The sequence below is a fragment of the Sus scrofa genome, chromosome 9 (genome assembly GCF_000003025.6).
Source record: "Sus scrofa isolate TJ Tabasco breed Duroc chromosome 9, Sscrofa11.1, whole genome shotgun sequence".
Taxonomy (NCBI): domain Eukaryota; kingdom Metazoa; phylum Chordata; class Mammalia; order Artiodactyla; family Suidae; genus Sus; species Sus scrofa.
Genome location: NC_010451.4, coordinates 132,887,853 through 132,907,559, shown reverse-complemented (window position 1 = coordinate 132,907,559; position 19,707 = coordinate 132,887,853). Strand labels below are relative to the sequence as shown.

Below are 19,707 nucleotides of genomic sequence, written 5' to 3'. Positions count from 1 at the left end.
GGCAGTTAGCACCTAAACTCAGTTCTGAGCACACATAATAATGCCTTGGAGATAAGAACCCATCGCAGAGACTGCCACTGCAGTGATGTAGTCACTACAAACTGTAAATACAGAAGTAGAAGGGAGGTGTGAGGGAAAGAGGTGGGGATGAGGGGAAGGATCTGGCGTTGCCATGAGCTGTGGTGTAAGATCTGGCTTTGCTGTGAGCTGTGGTGTAGGTCACAGACACAGCTCGGATCTGGCATTGCTGTGGCTGTGACATAGGCTGGAAGCTGCAGCTCTGGTTTGAACCTTAGGCTGAGAACCTTCTTATGCCACAGGTGCAACCCTAAAAAAAACCCAAAAAATAAAAAACAAAACTTGCCAAAGCAGTCTACACATTCAGTGCAATTCCTATCATATTACCCATGAGATTTTTCACAGAACTAGAACAAACAATCCAGAAATTTGAATGGAACCATGAAAGACCCAGAATTGCCAAAGCAATCCTGAGGAACAAAAACCAAGCAGGAGGCATAACTCTCCCAGACTTCAGACAGTCTTACAAAGCTGCAATAATCAAGACAGTGTGATAGTAGTACAAAAACAGACATACTGACCAATGGAACAGAAGGGAAAACCCAGAAATAAACCCAGACACCTATGGTCAATTAATCTTTGACACAGGAGGAAGAATATAAAACAGGAAAAAGACAGTCTCTTCAGTAAGTTGTGCTGGGAAAACTGGACATCTGCATGTAATTCCATGAAACTAGAATACACCATTACACCATGCACAAAAATAAGCTCAAAATGGCTTAAAGACTTAAGCATAAGAAAAGACACCGTAAAACTCCTAGAAGAGAACCTAGACAAAACATTCTCTGCTGTCAACTTATAAATATTTTCTTAGGTCAGTCTCCCAAGGCAAAAGAAATAAAAACAAAAATAAACCAATGGTACCTAATCACAGCAAAGGCAACCATAAAAGAAAACCAACAAGACAGCCTATGAAATGGCAGAAAACAGTTGCAAGCAATGCAGCCAACATGGGCTTAATCTGTAAAATATATAAACAACTCATAAAACTCAACAGCAAAAAAAGCAAACTACCTAGTTTAAAAATATGCAGAAGACCTGTATAAACTTGATGATCAAGGGACACCAGGTAGCAGTGTGATCCAACTTGTCCAGTATGAAGTAGATCACATGTAATCACCTATCTATTAAATTTTGAATGTCATGCTACACTCCTGTCAAGGGTAACTGGCAAATCTTCCTTTCCAAGGTCTATGACTCTTTTTTTTTTCTTGCCTTATTGCTCTAACTATATTCTTGATTAAAACACTGAATAAAAGTAGTGAGAGTGGAAGTCTTTGTCATATACTTGATTCTACCAGGAAAAAAAAAAAAAAAGCATTCAGTATTTCACCACTAAGTGTTATTAGCCTTGTGGGATTTCTAAATTTTGTTATGTTTTATAAACCCTGTAATCAGAGATTGAAAAGTTTTATCATGAAGTTGAATATGGTCAAAACATTTTTGCTGTTGTTGACTGGAGTTTTCTATCAGTGTCAGCCAAAAAAGAGTTGGTCGGTTTTGTTGGTCAAGTCATCTATATCCTTACTGATTTTCAGTCGACATCTCTTATTCATTATCAACAGAGTAGTTCTGAAATCTCTGAATATAATTGTGAACTTCTTTTTCTCCTTTGCTTCAAGTTTACCGCAGCTGTAATCTCGGGTTGCTATGTCTTCCTGGTGAATTGATTCAAACTGTTGTGAAAAGGTCCCTCTTTATTGCTGGTGCTAATACTTATCCCTGAACTCTTCTTTGATTATTAACATAGCTATCTCAGCCTTTTCTGATTTCATGTTTGCATGGTAGGTTTATTATTTTTTTCTATCCTTTAAATTTTAAATTATTTATACTTTTATATTTAAATTTAGGTTTCTCATATACAGTATGTTTAGATGTTGCTTTTATATATAGTCTTTAAAAAAATCTCATCTGGCAATCTTTGCCTTTTAATTGGCATATTTAAATCATTTAGATTTAGTGTAATTATCAAAATCAGGGACTGACAAGCTTTCTCTAACAACACATAGAATAAATATTTTAGACGTTGTAGCCACAGGTAGGGTCTACCACATATTCTTTGAGTGTATTTATGAGGTGTCTTATAGCACTTTGAAACTGTAAAAATCTGGTATATACATAAGATAGAATATTAGTCATCCGCAGAAAGGAATGAAATTCTGGCATTTGCTACAACATGAAAGAATCTTGATGATATTAAGTGAAATAAGCCAGACAAAAAAGGGCAAATATGATATGATTCCATTTATATGAGTTATAATTGTCAGTTCATACAGACAGAAAAGATAATGGTGATTGGCAGGACTTCAGAAGAGTGGGTGCTAGAGAGTTGTAGTTTAACAGGTACTAAGTTTCAGTTTGGGAAGATGAAAAAGCATGGCTAGTAGCGATGGATGTACAACAGCGTGAACTTAATGTCACTGAACTGTACACTTAAAATGTTTAAAAGGATAAATTTTGTTACATATATTTTAAAATATTTTAAATATTTCATATTTAAAAAAATATAAAAACCTTTTCTACCTCAGAGGCCACATAGAAATAGGCCACAAGACTTCTCCTGTGGCGCAGCGGGTTAAGCATCTGGTGTTGTCATTGCAGCCGTTCAGGTCACTGCCGCCTGGGTTTGATCCCTGGCCTGGGAACTTTCATATGCTGTGGGCTCAGCCAAAACAAAAACAGAAACAAACAAACAAACAAAAAAACCCCACGCCACCAGCTAAATTTGGTTCATGGGGTGTGATTTGCCAATTCTGCATCTATGTGGTTGAGTACAAATCCCTCCATAATTTGTTTTTCATTTGCTCTAATTATTCCTTCTCCACTTTTCATTTTCTGCCTTATTTTGGATTGAGTACTTTTATAATTCCATTTTCTCCACTATTAGCATATTAGCTGTGCTTTATTTTTCCAGTGGTGGTTCTAGGATTTACCATATGTATCTTATCACAATCTATCTTCAATTTCATATGTAACATAAAATTAATTATAACGGAATACTTCCATTTTTTATGCTACTTTCATATTTTTTTCTTCTGCATACAGACGCGTCTCATTTTATCGTGCCTCGTTTTATTGCTGTTTTTAAAAAAAAATAGAAAATACTGCTCTTTTTACAAATCAAGGTTTATGGCAACTGCATCAAGCAAGTATATCAGCACCATTTTTCCAGTAAATGCTCATATCATGTGTCTGCATCACATTTTGGTAATTCTTGCAGTATTTCAAATTCCAGCATTTCATGTTTATATTTGTTATGGTCATCTGTTACCAGTGATCTTTGATGTTACTATTGCAAAAAAGATTGCAACTTGCTGAAGGCTCAGATAATGGTTAGCATTTGTAGCGATAAAGTATTTTTAAATTAAGATATATACATTCTTTTTTTAGACATGATGCTATTGCAAACTTAACAGTATACACAGTAACATAACTTCTGTATGAACTGGGAAACCAGAATATTCTTGTGACTTGTGTTATTGCACTTACTCTTTTATTGTGGTAGTCTGGAGCCACACTTGCAATACTCTGTGGTGTGGCTTCATAAACTTCATGGCTACACCGTCATTCTGTTGAGGAAAAAAAAGTTCTTTTATATTTACTCACATCCCTTTTTGTAGATCCAAATTGCCATCTATTATCTTTTTCCTTCTGCCTGAAGAACTTAAAAATTTAATGTAATTCAGGTCTGCTGGCAACAAATTTCTTGACATCTTGTTTGCCCGAAAAAGTCTCTACTTTGCCTTTGTTTTTCAGTCTTTTTTGTTGAGTATAGAATTCTAGATTGACAGTTATAAAAAAATTCTTCTCAGTCCTTTAATGATGCCATCTCATTGTCTTACGGCTTTTACAGTTTCTAACAAGAAGTTTACAATCATCTCTTACCGTGTATAGATGAAGTTTAATTTTTCTTCTGGTCACTTAAGTCTTGTTGAACTCCTTGCGTCTGTACATTTATTGCTTTCTTCAAATGTGGCCAGTTTCCAACCACTGCATTTTTATTGTTTAGGGTTTTTTTGGGGGGTATTTTAATTTAATTTGTTGTGCTTTTTATTAAAGTATAGTTGATGTAAGTGTTTCTTCAGTTTCTGTTGTACAGCCAAGTGACCCAGTCACGCACTGTTCCCTGTGCTGTGCAGTAGGGCCCCTGCGCCCATCCATTCCACATGGTACAGTCTGCATCCATCAACCCCAACCCGCCCCCCGCCCGTCCACCCCACTCCCTCCTGCCTCCCCCCAGGCCCCTGGCAGAGAGACAGCCCAGCAAACCTTCAGCACCCACCTCCCCCCCAGACGCCGCAGCCTGAGACACTTGGGTGGGGGCTGGGTACTGGGCCTCAAGCTCTGGAGGGCAGTTCCGGGGAGAGGACTCGGGTTGGCCGCTGGGGGGCCAGCCCCAGGGGCTGGGGGGCGGCGCGCCTTGGGCTCCCAGGCAGGGGTGCCCCTTGGGTGGGCTGTGGGCGGCTGAGGCAAACCCCGCAGCCGCTGCCAACGCCGCGGGTGGGCGTGGCCGCCCCCACGACGGGTGTGTGGACAGGCACCCCCGCAGGGGAGGGCACTGCCACCGAAGGCCACCTGTTGTCCCCTGGCCGCGCTTGTGTCTGAGACTTTGAGGGTCCCTTTCCGTCTCAGCTCCCCCTTAAGAGGGCTGGTCCTGTCCTGACTCCTTTTTCTTCTCTTCCTTTCTCTCCTTTTTCCTCCTGTTGTTGTACCCAGTTCTGTGGAGGGTTTCTTGCCCGTCGCGGAGGTGTAGGGTCTTCTGCCAGCCTTCCGTGGATGTTCTGTGCAAATCGTTCTACCTGTACATTTTTCTTGAATGTGTTTGTGGGAGAATGTGAGCACCACACTGTACGCTTCTGCCATCGGGACCCCACCCCGAAGTCATCTTCTCGTTAAGCTTGTGATCATCTGCCCTTGTTATTCAGGCCTGTTAGTGTTTGCAGAGGCCAGCCTACCGAAGGAACTTCCAAAGCTGCAATTCTCAAGTCGCTGACTGAGACCAAGCTGTGCTCTTCCCTTGGGATCTCTGGTTGCCTGAGAAAGGAAAGTCCAGTGGTCTCCGCGTGTCCCTTCCGACAGCGTATAGCCAGTGCTTGGAAAGCCTAAGTGGATTCTGCCAGCTCGTGGCTGCCACGGGGGAGGGGAGGGATTGGGATGGAGCAGAGTCTTGGCATTAGTAGCTGCAAGCTATTACATTTAGAACCGATAGAGCCTAAGCCCCAGGAACTCCATCCAGTCTCCTGGGGTGGACAGTAATATGAAAAAGAATGTGTATAACTGAGTCACTTTGCTGTACAGCAGAAATTGGCACAACATCGTAAATCAGCTATTACCTCGAAAAAAAGTATGGATTCTACACAGAGCATGCATTCTAATTGTAAATCCAAGAACCACAAAAATAGTAGCAAGATGCTTTCTGAGATTTATTCTTATGTATTTCATGTTGTCAGATGCTATTGTATGTGGGATTGTTTTTAAATTTCACGTTCTAATTGTTTGTTGCCATCGTGTAGAATTCGGTTGATTTTTTAAAATAGTGATCTCATGTCCAGTGTCCTTACTAAATTGGCTTACCAGCTCTAGTAGATTCTCTCTCAGTTCTTTTGAGGTTTCTGGATCATAGTCATCCTCTGAGAGTGATGACAGTTTTCTTTTTTTCCAATCCTTTTGCACCCCTCTTTTTCTCACCTGGTTGCCCTGGCTAGACTCTCCAGTACATTGCCGAATAGAGGTGGTGAGAGCAGGCATCCTTGTAACTTTCCTGATGTCAGAGGGAAAGCTTTCCACATCTCACTGTTAAACATGACATTTGCTGTAGGACTCTCAACGATACCCCTTATGAGTTAAAGGAAATTGCCTTCTATTCCTTGTTTGCACAGAGATTTTTTTTATCATGAATGAATAACGAATTTAATCAAATGCTTTTAAAAATCTATTACAATTATCACATTGCTTTTAACCTTTATTCTCTCAATGCAGTGAATTTGATAGATTAATTTTCTAATGTTAAATCCATCTTGCATTTTCAGAACAACTTCCCGGCCCCTTTTACCACCATGAGACATTTGAGGGTCAATAGCTTGCTGATCTGATGCTTTTTTACCCCCCCCCCATACCTTGTTTCTACAAACAAAAATATGCTCTCACACAGTCTTTTTTTTTTTTTTTTTTTTTTTTTTTTTGTCTTTTTGCCTTTTCTAGGGCCGCTCCCGCAGCATATGGAGGTTCCCAGGCTAGGGGTCTAATTGGAGCTGTAGCCATCGGCCTCCGCCAGAGCCACAGCAACGCGGGATCCAAGCCGCATCTGCAGCCTACACCACAGCTCACGGCAACACTGGATCCTTAACCCACTGAGAAAGGCCAGGGATTGAACCCTCAACCTCATGGATGCTAGTCGGATTCGTTAACCACTGCGCCACGACAGGAACTCCTGCTCTTAAATAGTCTTAATACAACCATCCAAATTAAGACGTTAACATTGACATATTATTACCATCTAACTCTTGGAGCCCACTCATGGTTAGCAGTTGTCCAGATAATGTCCATCATAGCGAAAGGATCTAGTTCAAAGTTGGCCTTGGCATTTAGTTGCCACATCTCATTATTCTCCTTCAGTCTAAACAATTCAGTCATTCCCTTTTGAAGATTACAGGCCACTTGTCTTTTAGAATATCCGAGTTTTTCTGATTTTCCTCGTAATTAGATCAGGTTATGCAGCTCAAGCCGAAATACAACAGAAATGGTGCGATGTTGCGTTTTATCAAGTGATGCACAATTTTGATGTATCCTCTGACTCAGAATGTTCACTTCGATCTCTCCATTAAGGAGGTGTCAACTAGGCTTCTCCACTAAATTACTCTGGATAATTAAGTCCTTTGTTGAAAGGTACTTTGTCACTACTTTGTAACTACACAAATGATCTGTTTCTCAAAATTCTTTCAGTTTATTATATTTATCTAGATGGACTTATGCTTTCCTCTTTTCCTCGAAGTTTTATGATCAGTTGTAATTATTTATTTTGAAGTTCAGATCGTTAGTGGGGTTTTGTCAGGGCAAGCCCCTTTAAGCTGGTGTCTTCATCCTTTTGACATGACCCCATCATTCCTTGAGTGTGTCCTTACAGTCAACACAATAAGCTTTTCTTGGCTAGTCTTTCGCTTCTCCCTTCCCAGCCCTGGAAAGAGCCATTTCTTCCTGGAGTCCTGGTTCATTTTGGTGAAGACCTGATGTAGAAGCCAAGGTCTGGCCCCTAGGTGTGCTCATTGCTATCTAGGTGGTCTTCTTAAGCCCTCCAGTGGTTAGAGTTAGGATGCTGTGTGTGTGTGTGTGTGTACACATTTACATGCATATTTACATTATATTTTTATGTTACTGAAAAACTGAATTCACACTTACTCAGTTCTAATCAAGTACCACAGAGGTGATCCCCGTTTTTCCCTTTCCGTATTTGTAGCTCCCTTTTCAAACACTGAGAGGCCTGGCTCCCACTAACCTCAGAGTGTGTACTGTTTGATCACCCTGCCCACGAGCCCTGTATCCCACGCAGCCTTTTCCCCGTGTGGACGTCCTCATGACCTCATGCAGAACATGGGCTCGGGCAGCCCAGGCCAGCTTGTCCCACGTCGAATGTCCTCATCCTACCTGAGCGCCAGCGTCCTGCGGGGGTTCTGACCCCACGCTCCAGGACGCCGCCTTCTCCCCGCGGAGTCACCTGCGGGGGTTCTGACCCCACGCTCCAGGACGCCGCTTTTCCCCGTGGAGTCACCTTCCTTGGGCCTAGACAGCACACTCTAGGCTCTTCTCACATGTGGACGCCCTCCTCGTGCAGCCCGGGCTCTGGTTTTCCTGTGTCAGGCCCCTCCTCGTGCAGCCCGGGCTCTGGTTTTCCTGTGTCAGGCCACCTGTCTGTGTGGATTTCTCCCTCAGCCCCTGGGCTTGACCGCCCACATCGGTCCGCTCCTCCAAGACTCTGATCCTGCTTGGGCTCTGACTCCCTTTCCTTCAGTGTAGACACACTCCTTGCTCTGTTTGGCCTCTCTTGCCTCAGGCTTGGCTGGCCCACCGTGGGGAGCCTTCTCACCCTGCTGAGGCTCTGGCTCCGCGTGCTGGGCCCTTCTCATCCAGCTTAGGCTCTTTCATGCCGCATAAGGCTGCCCCATGGGTGGATGCCCTCTTTACCCTATGTAAGCTTTGACCCCTCACCTCTGGCCTCTCCCCAAAGGCCCTCCTCACCCCACTGGGGCCCTGACGCACAGCTCTGGGCCACTGCGGCTTCTCGTGCCTCTACCAGTGCAGGCTGCCACCTCCGTCTGCCCTGCTGAATCCATTCCCAAAGGGGGGGACAGCGGAGGGAAAGCCTGCTGTCTTTTTAACGTCTGAAGGATTTGAAGGGATGTCCTCTTTCTTATTCTTGATGTTAATAATTTACGCCATCTCTCCTTTTCTTCCTGCCTGGTCTCTTCTAGCAGCTTCTCAATTTTATTAGCGTTCTCAAGGAATTTTACTTTGGTTTGCTGATGCTTTCTGTTGTGTGTGTGTCTTCTAGTTTTGATTTCTGTTCTTTATTTCTCATCCTCCTTTCCTTGAGTTTCACTTGTTTTTTAATTTTTACCTCTTGAAACGAGTACTTGGGTTTTTGTTTTCAGCCTTCCTCTCTCCCCCACCCAGCCCAATGTGTGTGTGCACTTAGGCCTGAAAATTTCCTCCTTAGCCACATTCTACAAGTATTTATATGGATTATTTTTATTGTCATTATTTTCAGTGTATTTCCCTTCTATTGTGATTTCTTCTTTGATCCTTGGGCAATTTAGAAGTTTATCTTAATTTCTAGTTGTTTTATCTAGATTTGTACAGATTTATTTAGTTATATTTTTGTTTCTTATTTCTGGTTCAGTGCCACTGTGGTCAGAAAACATCCTGTTTACACTTCCAGTTTTGTGAAATGTTTTGGGCTTTAATTTATTACCCAATATCATCAATTTTGTCAAATTTCCACATGCATTTGAAAGTAAATGTGAATTCTACAGATACTGAATACTCACCACTTTTTAGAGCTACAGTTCTCAAGCTTTGGAAACCACTGTCTTAAAACGTTAAGAACTACAGGTCATTTTCTAGATATGCATGCATACTGTTTTTTCCACAGTAGGAAGATATTCTGTATTGTTTTGTAGGTACTGTACAATATGCAAATGAAAATTTTAAATGCTCATATCATTTCCATAAAATAGACTATGAAATCGGGTTGTAAAACAAAGAATAAAGTAATAGTAAGGCATCGTCATTTGGGTATTTGATAGTCCCACTAGAAATGTCTTCTTAAGATTGGATGTTTACAGTATAATTTAGCAACTCTAATATAAATTATATTATTGTATAAAACAATCATCTTAACATTTTTCCAATATTAATTAAATTGAAGTGAAGTCTTACTCAGTACACCATATAGACAATATGGAATGGTTGTCAAATAAGAAAAAAGGTATTATTTCAGAAGTTTAAAAGGAGAAATCCTCATAACTATTTTCTTAATAAAATTTCTATTCCAGATACATTTGTTATTCTTCACTTTGAAAAGTAAAGTGCGGGAGTTCCCGTCGTGGCGCAGTGGTTAACGAATCCGACTAGGAACCATGAGGTTGCGGGTTCGGTCCCTGCCCTTGCTCAGTGGGTTAAGGATCCGGCGTTGTCATGAGCTGTGGTGTAGGTTGCAGACGCGGCTCGGATCCCGCGTTGCTGTGGCTCTGGCGTAGGCCAGTGGCTGCAGCTCTGATTCAACCCCTAGCCTGGGAACTCCATATGCCGCGGGAGCGGCCCAAGAAATAGCAAAAAGACAAAAAAAAATGAAAAGTAAAGTGCAAAAGCAAAATGGAAAGTAAAGGAATAGTGTGGTGGAGGTCCCTGGTGGCTCAGTAGGTTAAGGATCTGGCGCTGTCACTGCTGTGGCTTGGGTCACTACTGTGGTGCAGGTTCGACCCCTGGGAACCTCAGCATGCCATGGGCATGGCCAGAAAAAAGCATGGAGTCACTCTTTTCAAAGCTTTGAGGATTTATACAATAATATATAATTATGTAAACGTCTATAAATAATTTATATATCCCATTGTTTATATGTATGTTCTATATAATTTGTATGTTTCAGAATATTTTGTATATTCCAGTTCACAGTTTTAAAATTGTTTCTCTCAAATCCACAAACAGTCTTGAAGTCTACCCCTGGAACCTACTTAGCATCTTTAAATAGCACTAAACTTCTTTGGGTAAATGTGCCTTGGTCTTTGAAGCACAACACTAAATCTGAATTAGAGCCAGGTGACTGGAGGTCAGCTGTGTCATTACTGTAGCTGTTGGCAACTAGACAGGGACCTGGTATATTAAAAAATCAACCGTGGAATTCCCATCATGACTCAGCAGTAACGAACCTCACTAGTATCCCTGAGGACGCAGGCTTCGTGGCCTCGCTCAGTGGGTTAAGGGCCCAGCATTGCCATGAGCTGTGATATTGGTCACAGATAGTTCAGATCCCGAGTTGCTGTGTCTGTGGCATAGGCTGGCAGCTACAGCTCCAATTTGACCCCTAGCCTGGGAACCTCCATGTGCTGTGGGTGAGGCCCTAAAAAGCAAAAAAAAAAAAAAAAAAAAAAAAAAAAAAGTGCAACAGCTATGGAGGAAAAAGAGCCACAGAGAGAGAAGATATTTTACTAAAAATGAAAACTAAAATCAGTTGCCAGACTGATGGATAAGGAAGGCTAGAACTTGATGCTGTTGGTTTTTCTAGCCAACATCCTTCATCTTCCTCTTTCCTGGAATCTGTAGCCATCTGCTTTTTTGTTTTGTTTTGTTTAATGTATGTGTATATTTTTATACTCACAATAGTGTGTAAGGTTTTGGAAAGGAAGTGGTGAGTCATTCTTTACTTTTCTCGGTTCTATTGAGGTATCATTGACATATAACTTCCTTAGACCTGGAGGTTTGTACCCTGCACCCACCCTCCTCTCCACTCCCTCTCCCGCAGCCCTGCCTGTGGTGACCACCCATCTGTGCTCTGTATTTATGAATATGCAGATTTTTAGGTCCTACATGTAAGTGACATCATACAGTATTTATCTTTCTCTTTCTGACTTACTTACCTAGCAGAATGCCTTCAGGGTCCATCCCTTTTGTCACCAATGGCAGGATTTTCTTCATTTTTATGGCTGAATAATAGTCCATTATGTATAAGTAGCACATTATTTTTATTCATTTATTTGTTGATGGACACTTAACATTGTTCCATTCTTGGCTGTTAGAAATAATATTGCAGTGAATATGGAGGTGCAGGTATCTATTCAATACAGTGATTTCATTTCCTTCAGATAAATACCCAGAAATGGAATTGCTGAATCATACAGTATTTCTGTTTTTAATTTTGTGAGGAATCTCCATACTGTTTCCATAGTGGCTTTAACAGCTCACACTCTCAGCAACAGTTCACAAATGTTCCCTTTTCTCTACATCCTTGCCAGCATTTGTTGTCTCTTACCTATTTTTTTAGGGCCACACTCATGGCATATGGAAGTTCCCAGGCTAGGGGTCGAATCCGAAGCAACACCAAGTCTGAGATGCATCTGTGACTTACACTACAACTCACGGCAAGGCCAAATCCTTAACCTACGGAGTGAGGCAAGGGATCAAACCTGCATCTTCTTGGATGCTAGTTGGGTTCTTCACCACCGAGCCACAATAGGAACTACTCTTTTATCTTTTTGATAATAACCATTCTGGTGTGAGATGATATCTCATTGTGGTTTTGATTTGCATTTCTCTGATGATTAGTGATTTGAACACCTTTTCATGTACCTGTTGTCTATTTGGGTATCTTCTTTAGAAAAAGAAAATTTATTCGAAAGACATTTTTTAGCTTCTCAACCCATTTTAAAATCAGATTATTTGTTTTTCTCACTGAGTTGTGTGAGTTCTTTATGTATTTTGGATATTAACACCTTACCAGATATATGATTTGCAAATATTTCCCCCCTTGCATTCTGTAAGTTGCCAGTTAATTTTACTGGTTGCGTGCAGTGCAGAAGCTATTTAGTTTGATGTAGTCCTACTTGTATATTTTTGCTTTTGTTATCTTTGCATTTTTTGTTTGTTTTTTGTTGGGTTGGGTTTTTTGGTCTTTTTAGGGCCGAACCTGTGGCACATGGAAGTTCCCAGGCTAGGGGTCAAATTGGAGCTGCAGCTGCCAGCCTACACCACAGCCACAGCAGTGCCAGATCCGAGCTATGTCTGCAGCCTACACCACAGCTCACCAGCAACACCAGATCCTTAACCCAATGAGTGAGGACAGGGATTGAACCCACATCCTCATGGATACTAGTCAAGTTCATTACCACTGAGCCACAGTGGGAACTCCTTGTTATCTTTGCTTTTGATGTCAGATCTAAAGTAGTGTCGGAGTTCCCGTTGTGGCGCAGTGGTTAACGAATCCGACTAGGAACCATGAGGTTGCGGGTTCGGTCCCTGCCCTTGCTCAGTGGGTTGACGATCCGGCGTTGCCGTGAGCTGTGGTGTAGGTTGCAGACGCGGCTCGGATCCCGCGTTGCTGTGGCTCTGGTGTAGGCCGGTGGCTACAGCTCCGATTGGACCCCTAGCCTGGGAATCTCCATATGCCGCGGGAGCGGCCCAAGAAATAGCAACAACAACAACAACAACAACAAAAAGACAAAAGACAAAAGACAAAAAAAAAAAAAAAAAAAAAAAAAAAAAAAAAATAAAGTAGTGTCGAGACAAATGTCAAGGAGCTTACCCACTGTGTTTTCTTCTAGGAACTTTATGGTTTCAGATCTTATGTTCAAGTACTTCATCCATTTCGAGTTGATTCATGTATATGGTTTAAGGTAGTAGTTCACTGTCATTCTTTTGCTGTGGCTGTCCAGTTTTCCCATTGCTGTCTACTGAAGAGACTATTCTTTCCCCCACTGCATATCCTTGGCTCCTTTGTCGTAAATTAATTGACCATATATGTGTGTAGGTTTATTTCTGGACTCTATTCTGTTCTGTTCATCTGTGTCTGTTTTTGTGCCAATACCATACTGTTAGGACTCTTATGGCTTTGTAATATACTTTCAAGTCAGAAAATATGATACTTCCAGCTTTCTTCTTTTTCAAGATTGCTCTGGCTATATGGAATCTTCTGTGGTTCCATTCAAATTTTAGGATTGTTTTTTCTGTTTCTGAAAAAATGGCATTGGAATTTTGATGGCAATTGCAGTGAACCTGTAGATTGCTTTGAGTAGTATGAACATTTTAACAGTATTCTTACAATCCATGAACCCAAAATATCTTTCCTTTATTTGTGTCTTCTTCACTTTCTTTCATCAATGTCTTATACTTTTTAGTATATAGGTCTTTCACTTCCTTGGTTATATTTATTCCTTGGTATTTTATTCTTTTTAACGCAATTGTAAGTGGATTTTTTCCTTTTTCCATATATTGAACCATCCTTACCTCCCAGGAATAAATCCTACTTGATCATGATATATGATCCTCTTAATGTATTATTTAACTCATTTTGTTAATATTTTGTCAAGGACTTTCACATCTGTATTCTTCAGGAGTACTGGCCTTTTTTTTTTTTTTTTTTTTTTTTTTTTTTTTTTTTTTTTTTTGTAGTGTCCTTATCTGGCTTGGGTAAAGCTGGCCTGGTAAAATGAGCTTGGAAGTTTCCCTCCTCTCGTTTTTTGTAAGAGTTTGAGAAGGATTGGTATTAATTCTTCTTTAAGTGTTTGGTAGAATTCTCCAGTGAAGCCATCTGATTCTGGACTTGTTTGTTGGGAAGTTGATTACTAATTCAGTCTCTTTACTAGTAATTGATTTGTTCAGATTTTGTGTTTCTTCGTGATTCAGTCTTAGTAGGTTGTATGTTTCTAGGAATTTATCCATTTCTTCTAGGTTGTCCAATTTGTTGGCATGTTTTGCATAGTAATCTCTTACAATCCTTTTTATCTATGATATCAGTTGTAATTTCTCTTCCTTTAGTTCTAATTTGAGTCCTCTCTCTTTTTTTCTTCATGAGTGGCATTTACTCTTTTCCATACAGATATGAGTAGTGAAACTGACCCCATCCCCAGCTTCAGTTTGATGGCTTCTGATTAATCTAAGCCAACCATGATAATCACATTTCTCCTACCGTAGATGGGTTTAGAAATAGACATGTGACCCAGTTTCGTCCAGTGAGATCTGTGGTATAATATGTTGAGAGATATCTGGGCAAGATCATCTCTCTTTCTGAAAAAACTAAAGTAAAGGAAAAGATTGTATGCTGATTCTTAGAAGCACTACCTTGGGAAAATTTTAATTAACTTCATATAACAGTAAATATTTAGGTATAATCATTTAATTTATAATTCAATGGCTGATTAAATATACATTTTAGAGGAAGAGATGTTGGTTTAATGATGTTAAAACTATCAGTAGAGAATATGTTTAGAAACAAAATTTAAATATCAAGTTTTTTGATTTTTGTTTTTTTTTTAACAAATGAGGATTTGTTATCAGGCATCAAGAAGTTTGCAGATAGCTACGTAGTGATGCTTTAGATGCCCAGATTCTGTTTTTCTGCTTCTTTGTCATCCTTATCATTCATTCATTCTCATGCTTGTTCCTTCTTGGTTACAAGATGAGTGCTACACCTTCACGCAGGAGGAAGGGGAAAAGCCAGTAAATAAAAGGGGCATGACACTTGAGCCTGACTGCTTTTATCAGGAGAACAAAAGCTTTCCTGGAAGCCCCCTTCTGAAATCTGGAATATTGGGTATCATTGGCTACTATTTGTAATCCTTCTGTTAAATCTATCTTTTCTTGTCAAATTTAGCTTCAACTACATGAAGTCATTGACTTTTCTGTGTTGCACTTAAGTTTTCTAAAGTTGATATATTAGACTCACATGGTGAGACATTTACTTTTTCCAAAATTAGGGCTTCAGAGCAAGTATGTAAATTTGTGCTAAGTTCATGCAAATTAGTGTTTTTCATTTGAACCAGCCATTGTGGTAATTTAGTTTTATAGTTGTTATGTAACATTTTTCTATCTCAGGAAGAACAGAAAACCTTTTGAACATTTGAACTAAACTCCATGATAAAGTTTAAAATACAAACTACCTTTTTTCAGATTCCCTTTGGAGAAAGGGGATTCACCGTCTATTAAAAGAAAAATAAGCAGTGTTGAAATTTAATATCTGATACTGCGTTCAGGGTTTACCTACAAAGACTTGAGCTGTACTTTTTTTTCCTTTTTCATTTTTAAAGTTTTATTGAAGTATAGTTGATTTGCAATGTATTGGTGACAATTTGTGCTGTCGTGAGGCCTAGCTAGTCTTAAACTGTAGCCTGAACTGTATTTCCTTCCATGCCCTCCTGCCCCCACCTCTTTTTTTCCTGTTCACGGACATGTTTAGTCTCACTCATTTAGGTTAATCTTTGAGGTGAAAACGATAAGCATGATTTGAGAGTGAAAGAAAATGCAGTTTCAGATGAACCACGGGGGGTGGCAATGCCTGCTGTATACAAGGTGGCGAGTTACTCTAGAAGCACCCAGATGCAGGGTGGGGTGAGCAAGGAGTGGCCTCCTCAGAGTGGAGGGGGGCGGGGTGCAGACTTCCGTCTGCGCTGATGGGGGAGAGCCTAGACCTTGGTTTGCAGTGTGCGCCACATTCCAGGACTCTGGATCTAGGATAGACGTGCAAAACTGGTTTCTGACACTAAAGCGAATGCCAGTTTAAATTCATCTCAGTAACGGAAGAAAGTAAATGTTACTGCTTCTTTTCCCTACCATATTTTTTACCTGTTGTGGCTAGAGAGGTCACAGATCGTAAAGCAAGAGATGAAGTTTGTGTGCTTTAGGAGTGTTTTGAAAGAGAGGACTAAATAAATAATCTATTTCACTAGGATTCACCACTCTCCCATATTTATAGTATACAGCGGAATCTTTCTTGGTACGTGACTTTTATTTTTCCTAATCTTATTATGCAGGAGGAGAGGAATGAGAAACCAGATTATTTCATTCTGTATCTGAACTAAGGAAAAAGAAAACTCAAAACTCATTAGTAAATCTAGTAGTTACTTTGCCACAAAAATTTTAATCCAGTTTTTTCAAGTTATTTACACTTACTGTGGACTGTACCGCATGGTGAGGCTAATTGGAAACAGTGACCAGCTTCTTAATCATTATCAGGAAACTGCATCCAGAGAATGCGGAGAACACCCCCCCTGGATGAACTGCAGCCGCCACCGTATCAGGATGACAGTGGGTCTCCCCATCTCTCATGTACACCCTCAGAACTTGGGGACAGTAAGTGTGAATTTTCCCACTGCAGCAACAGCCCAAGATGCTCATATAACAAGTGTCCGAGTGAAGGAAGCGCAGGTCATGAAATAGAAAGTTTTCGTAATAAAGGATATGAAGAAGACGTTCCAAGTGACAGCACTGCAGTCCTGAGCCCCGAAGTAAGTAAAAGCGTATAGAGTTTTGTAAAGGAATGTTGTTCGGAAGATAAAATCCTGTGCCTCTCCTCTTGCTCAGAAGGTTTTTATCACTGTCTTAATCCTTTGTGGCTTATGGTACCAGTTTCTAGTCTGACCTAGTCTTTATCCAGCAGATTTTTCGGAGCTGTCCCAACCATCCTTCAGCTCCCTGCCGCAGGAGGATGGGTAGATAAGGATGAGAGCAATGTGCAAGACGTTGAGAGGTATCTTCCCCCAGGTTTAAGCCTCAAGATAGGGTTTTGTTTTGTTTTGTTTTTAATTCAACATTCTGGAGGTACTTAACCTGTTTCTTTCATCTTGGGGTTACTATTGATGTTTGTGTTTATTTTTAAAATTGTTTTATTTAGATATGTTTACTAGTGGGAAATTGCCCTTTAAAGTTTTACTTACAAGTCCTTCAGAATATGGTTTGCCTTTTATATAGGAACTATATAAAAGGCACTATATAGGAATAAGTGGTGCCCATCTTTACTAATGAAATTTGAACTCATGGCATCATGCATTCAGAGTGATTGGTTGATTCTGTTTTAAGTTATTTCCTTTTTTGGAGCACGGATATGACAAGAACAACGGAAATAGGTGTGTTACACTTTTGAAGTCTTTCCGTGTTCTCAAAAGGATTTATTCTAATCTTGCTATGATGATGAAAACTGTCAAGATAATCTAGAGGTTTTCATAAGGCAGCGTTTACTTTTAGGTTTGCTTTTTTCTGGATTGCAAGTTCTTACAACTTGTGTCCCAGGCAGCATTTCATAATAGAGCAAAATGTGTCAGTGTTCTTACTAGGCGAATATTTTATCTACTGCCAAAATTAAATAATGAAAGTAGAACCACGAATAGAATTTCCTTAAACTTTTTCTTATATAATTTCTAGGAACACTTTTTAACTGTCATTTATTTTTATTTATCTGTTACTTACCTTTTCTACTATTTCTAAGTATATAGTACCTAATTTAGAAGAAAATTCTACATTGGTGTTATAAGTTTAATATAGCAGTATTTCATGATTTTCAACAAAGACTATTTCTCTGTGTTCTGTACCTGAACAAATTCGAGGTAACTGTTGTATAGGCTTGTAAACTTTGTAGATAGCCAGCATGTTAACAGTGAAACCTGGATTGTGGGATTAACAACAGCGATAGTAGCTATCACCAGTCGTGCCAGCAGTTTTGCTATAAGCTTTATGTAGTCAGCTCATTTAATTCTAACAGCCTCCTCTTCAGAAGTTGTTATTTTCCATTTTAGAAATGAAAACATGAAGATTCAGAGTTAAGCCATTTGCCCAAGTATAAGGAGCTCTTAATGGTAGGACTAGAATTCAAACCCAAGTCTGCCCAACTGCAAAGGCAGTGCTCTTAACAAGTCCGCTGTTGCCCTTATTGACCTGATGGCTATGTGGGAAATTTCTCTGAAGCACTGGGACCATCGAAGCACCTCGGCTACCCCAGAGGACTCACAGTCCAAAATAAGATGCTCAAATCACACTTTGTGTGTGTATGCATGTGCGCACGTGTATGTGTGTCTTAAGCGATTTCAGATGTAAAGCAAGAAGTGAGCAGAGCAAGATAAGGTCGGAGAACACACTTAGGATAGGATGCCAGTAGGTACAGGACCACAGTGTGTAAATCCCAGGATATAACGTCCTTATGTCCAGTCTCACTCTTTCTGCTCCATCAGCATTCCTTAATTATGTCATGGAAACATGGACAAAAGTTGAGATTTGAACAACAGTGCCAAAGGCCAAAAACACATACTTGTTCTGCGGGAGAAGTGCGGGGCCACCAGGAAGCTTGCCAGGTAGTCAACTGGAAAGACGTAGATTTTATCTGCCTTTCTTAACACATGGGTGCCAGAGCTGTCAGCCCAGCAGTGACATGATCACAATAGCATGGGTTTTCCATCCCTTTCCATTAGGTAGCAGTCATTTGTTCTGTCTTATTTTCTACTTATTCTGTCTTTGGCATAGCTTACAAGTTATTTTCTTAGTTATTATCTGTATTTACCACATCTTCTGAACTCTGCTTATGTCTCTCAAGTTGCTTCCTTATTTATTATCTGTAGTTCACAGAGCCTGAGTTGTAGCTGTATATCAGAAGCTTGCTGTTTGTGCTAACGCTCTCATGAGGCTCCTCTGTCCTGCTTGTCTTGTGTCTGCCACAGCAAAAGTGAATATATTCACACTACACGTCGCAGGAACATTTAGATTGCTTATCACATACAAAATCCTTATCTTCCTACTGGGCAGTCCAGGTTCCAGCTGTCTTAGAGCCGATCTCCACACACAGTTGACCCTGGAGAGGAGTGTGGAGGGTTCCAGTGGCCCAGCAAGGAGTTCATAAACTGCAGTGATAACCTAAAGACTATGCGAAACATTGACTCAGAACCTTGAAAAAAAGGATTATTTTCTAATTGCCTGTTGGTAGGAATACATATGGTAGCTTTTATCTGTAAAGATGTCACCCTTTTATCCCTCAGTTTCACAAGAGTTGTCAGCTTGCCTGGGGTCAGGGAGAGGGGAATAGGGAGGCACCCAGGGAAACAAAATTCAGAAATAGTTGTCTGACACCTTATAAAAATCTTTATTACCTTGAAAATCTTAGCTGTCATGACACTATTTTAGAAAATATTTAATTGAAAACCGAAGCCATGTAATTAATCATCCTTAATTAGCAATTATGAAGTGGCATGTATTGAAACATTTTTCTCTCAGATATAAATTTAACAGCGTAAGACTATTTTTACCCTGATGTAGTCATATTGCATAGGCAATTGAATTCTTCTATGAGAGTTTGTCCAGCTCCTGAAATATTCACCTTCACTCATCCTCTTTTCTTCCAAGTGAGTCATTGTAAACAGACATGTAAAAGTTCAGGATCGAAGACTTGTGTCGTTTTGATTCTCTGTGGTATCCCTCTCACCTAAAATATCACCTGGCACATAGCAGGTGCAATAGTTAGGGTATGTGTTAGGCCACCATAACAAGGAGACAGATGCAATAGCAAATACGAATACAAAACCACAGAAGATTATTCGTCGTTTATCTGATGACACGCCTGGGTGAACAGGTCACTCGGTGCTGCAGCATCTTTCAGGAGCCCAGTTC

The 19,707-nt window shown here is 40.3% G+C and overlaps 1 protein-coding gene across 5 annotated transcripts in view; it reads left to right on the top strand.

The window, feature by feature from the left end:
• The window catches only part of SYT14 (synaptotagmin 14), a 230,330-nt gene that overhangs the window by 133,296 nt on the left and 77,327 nt on the right, over positions 1-19,707 (top strand). For all 5 annotated transcript variants that reach the window (XM_021063880.1, XM_021063879.1, XM_005667888.3 and 2 more), the window contains one exon: positions 16,294-16,565. In XM_021063880.1, the coding sequence (XP_020919539.1) occupies positions 16,294-16,565 (272 nt within the window). The remainder of the gene's footprint in view (positions 1-16,293; positions 16,566-19,707) is intronic.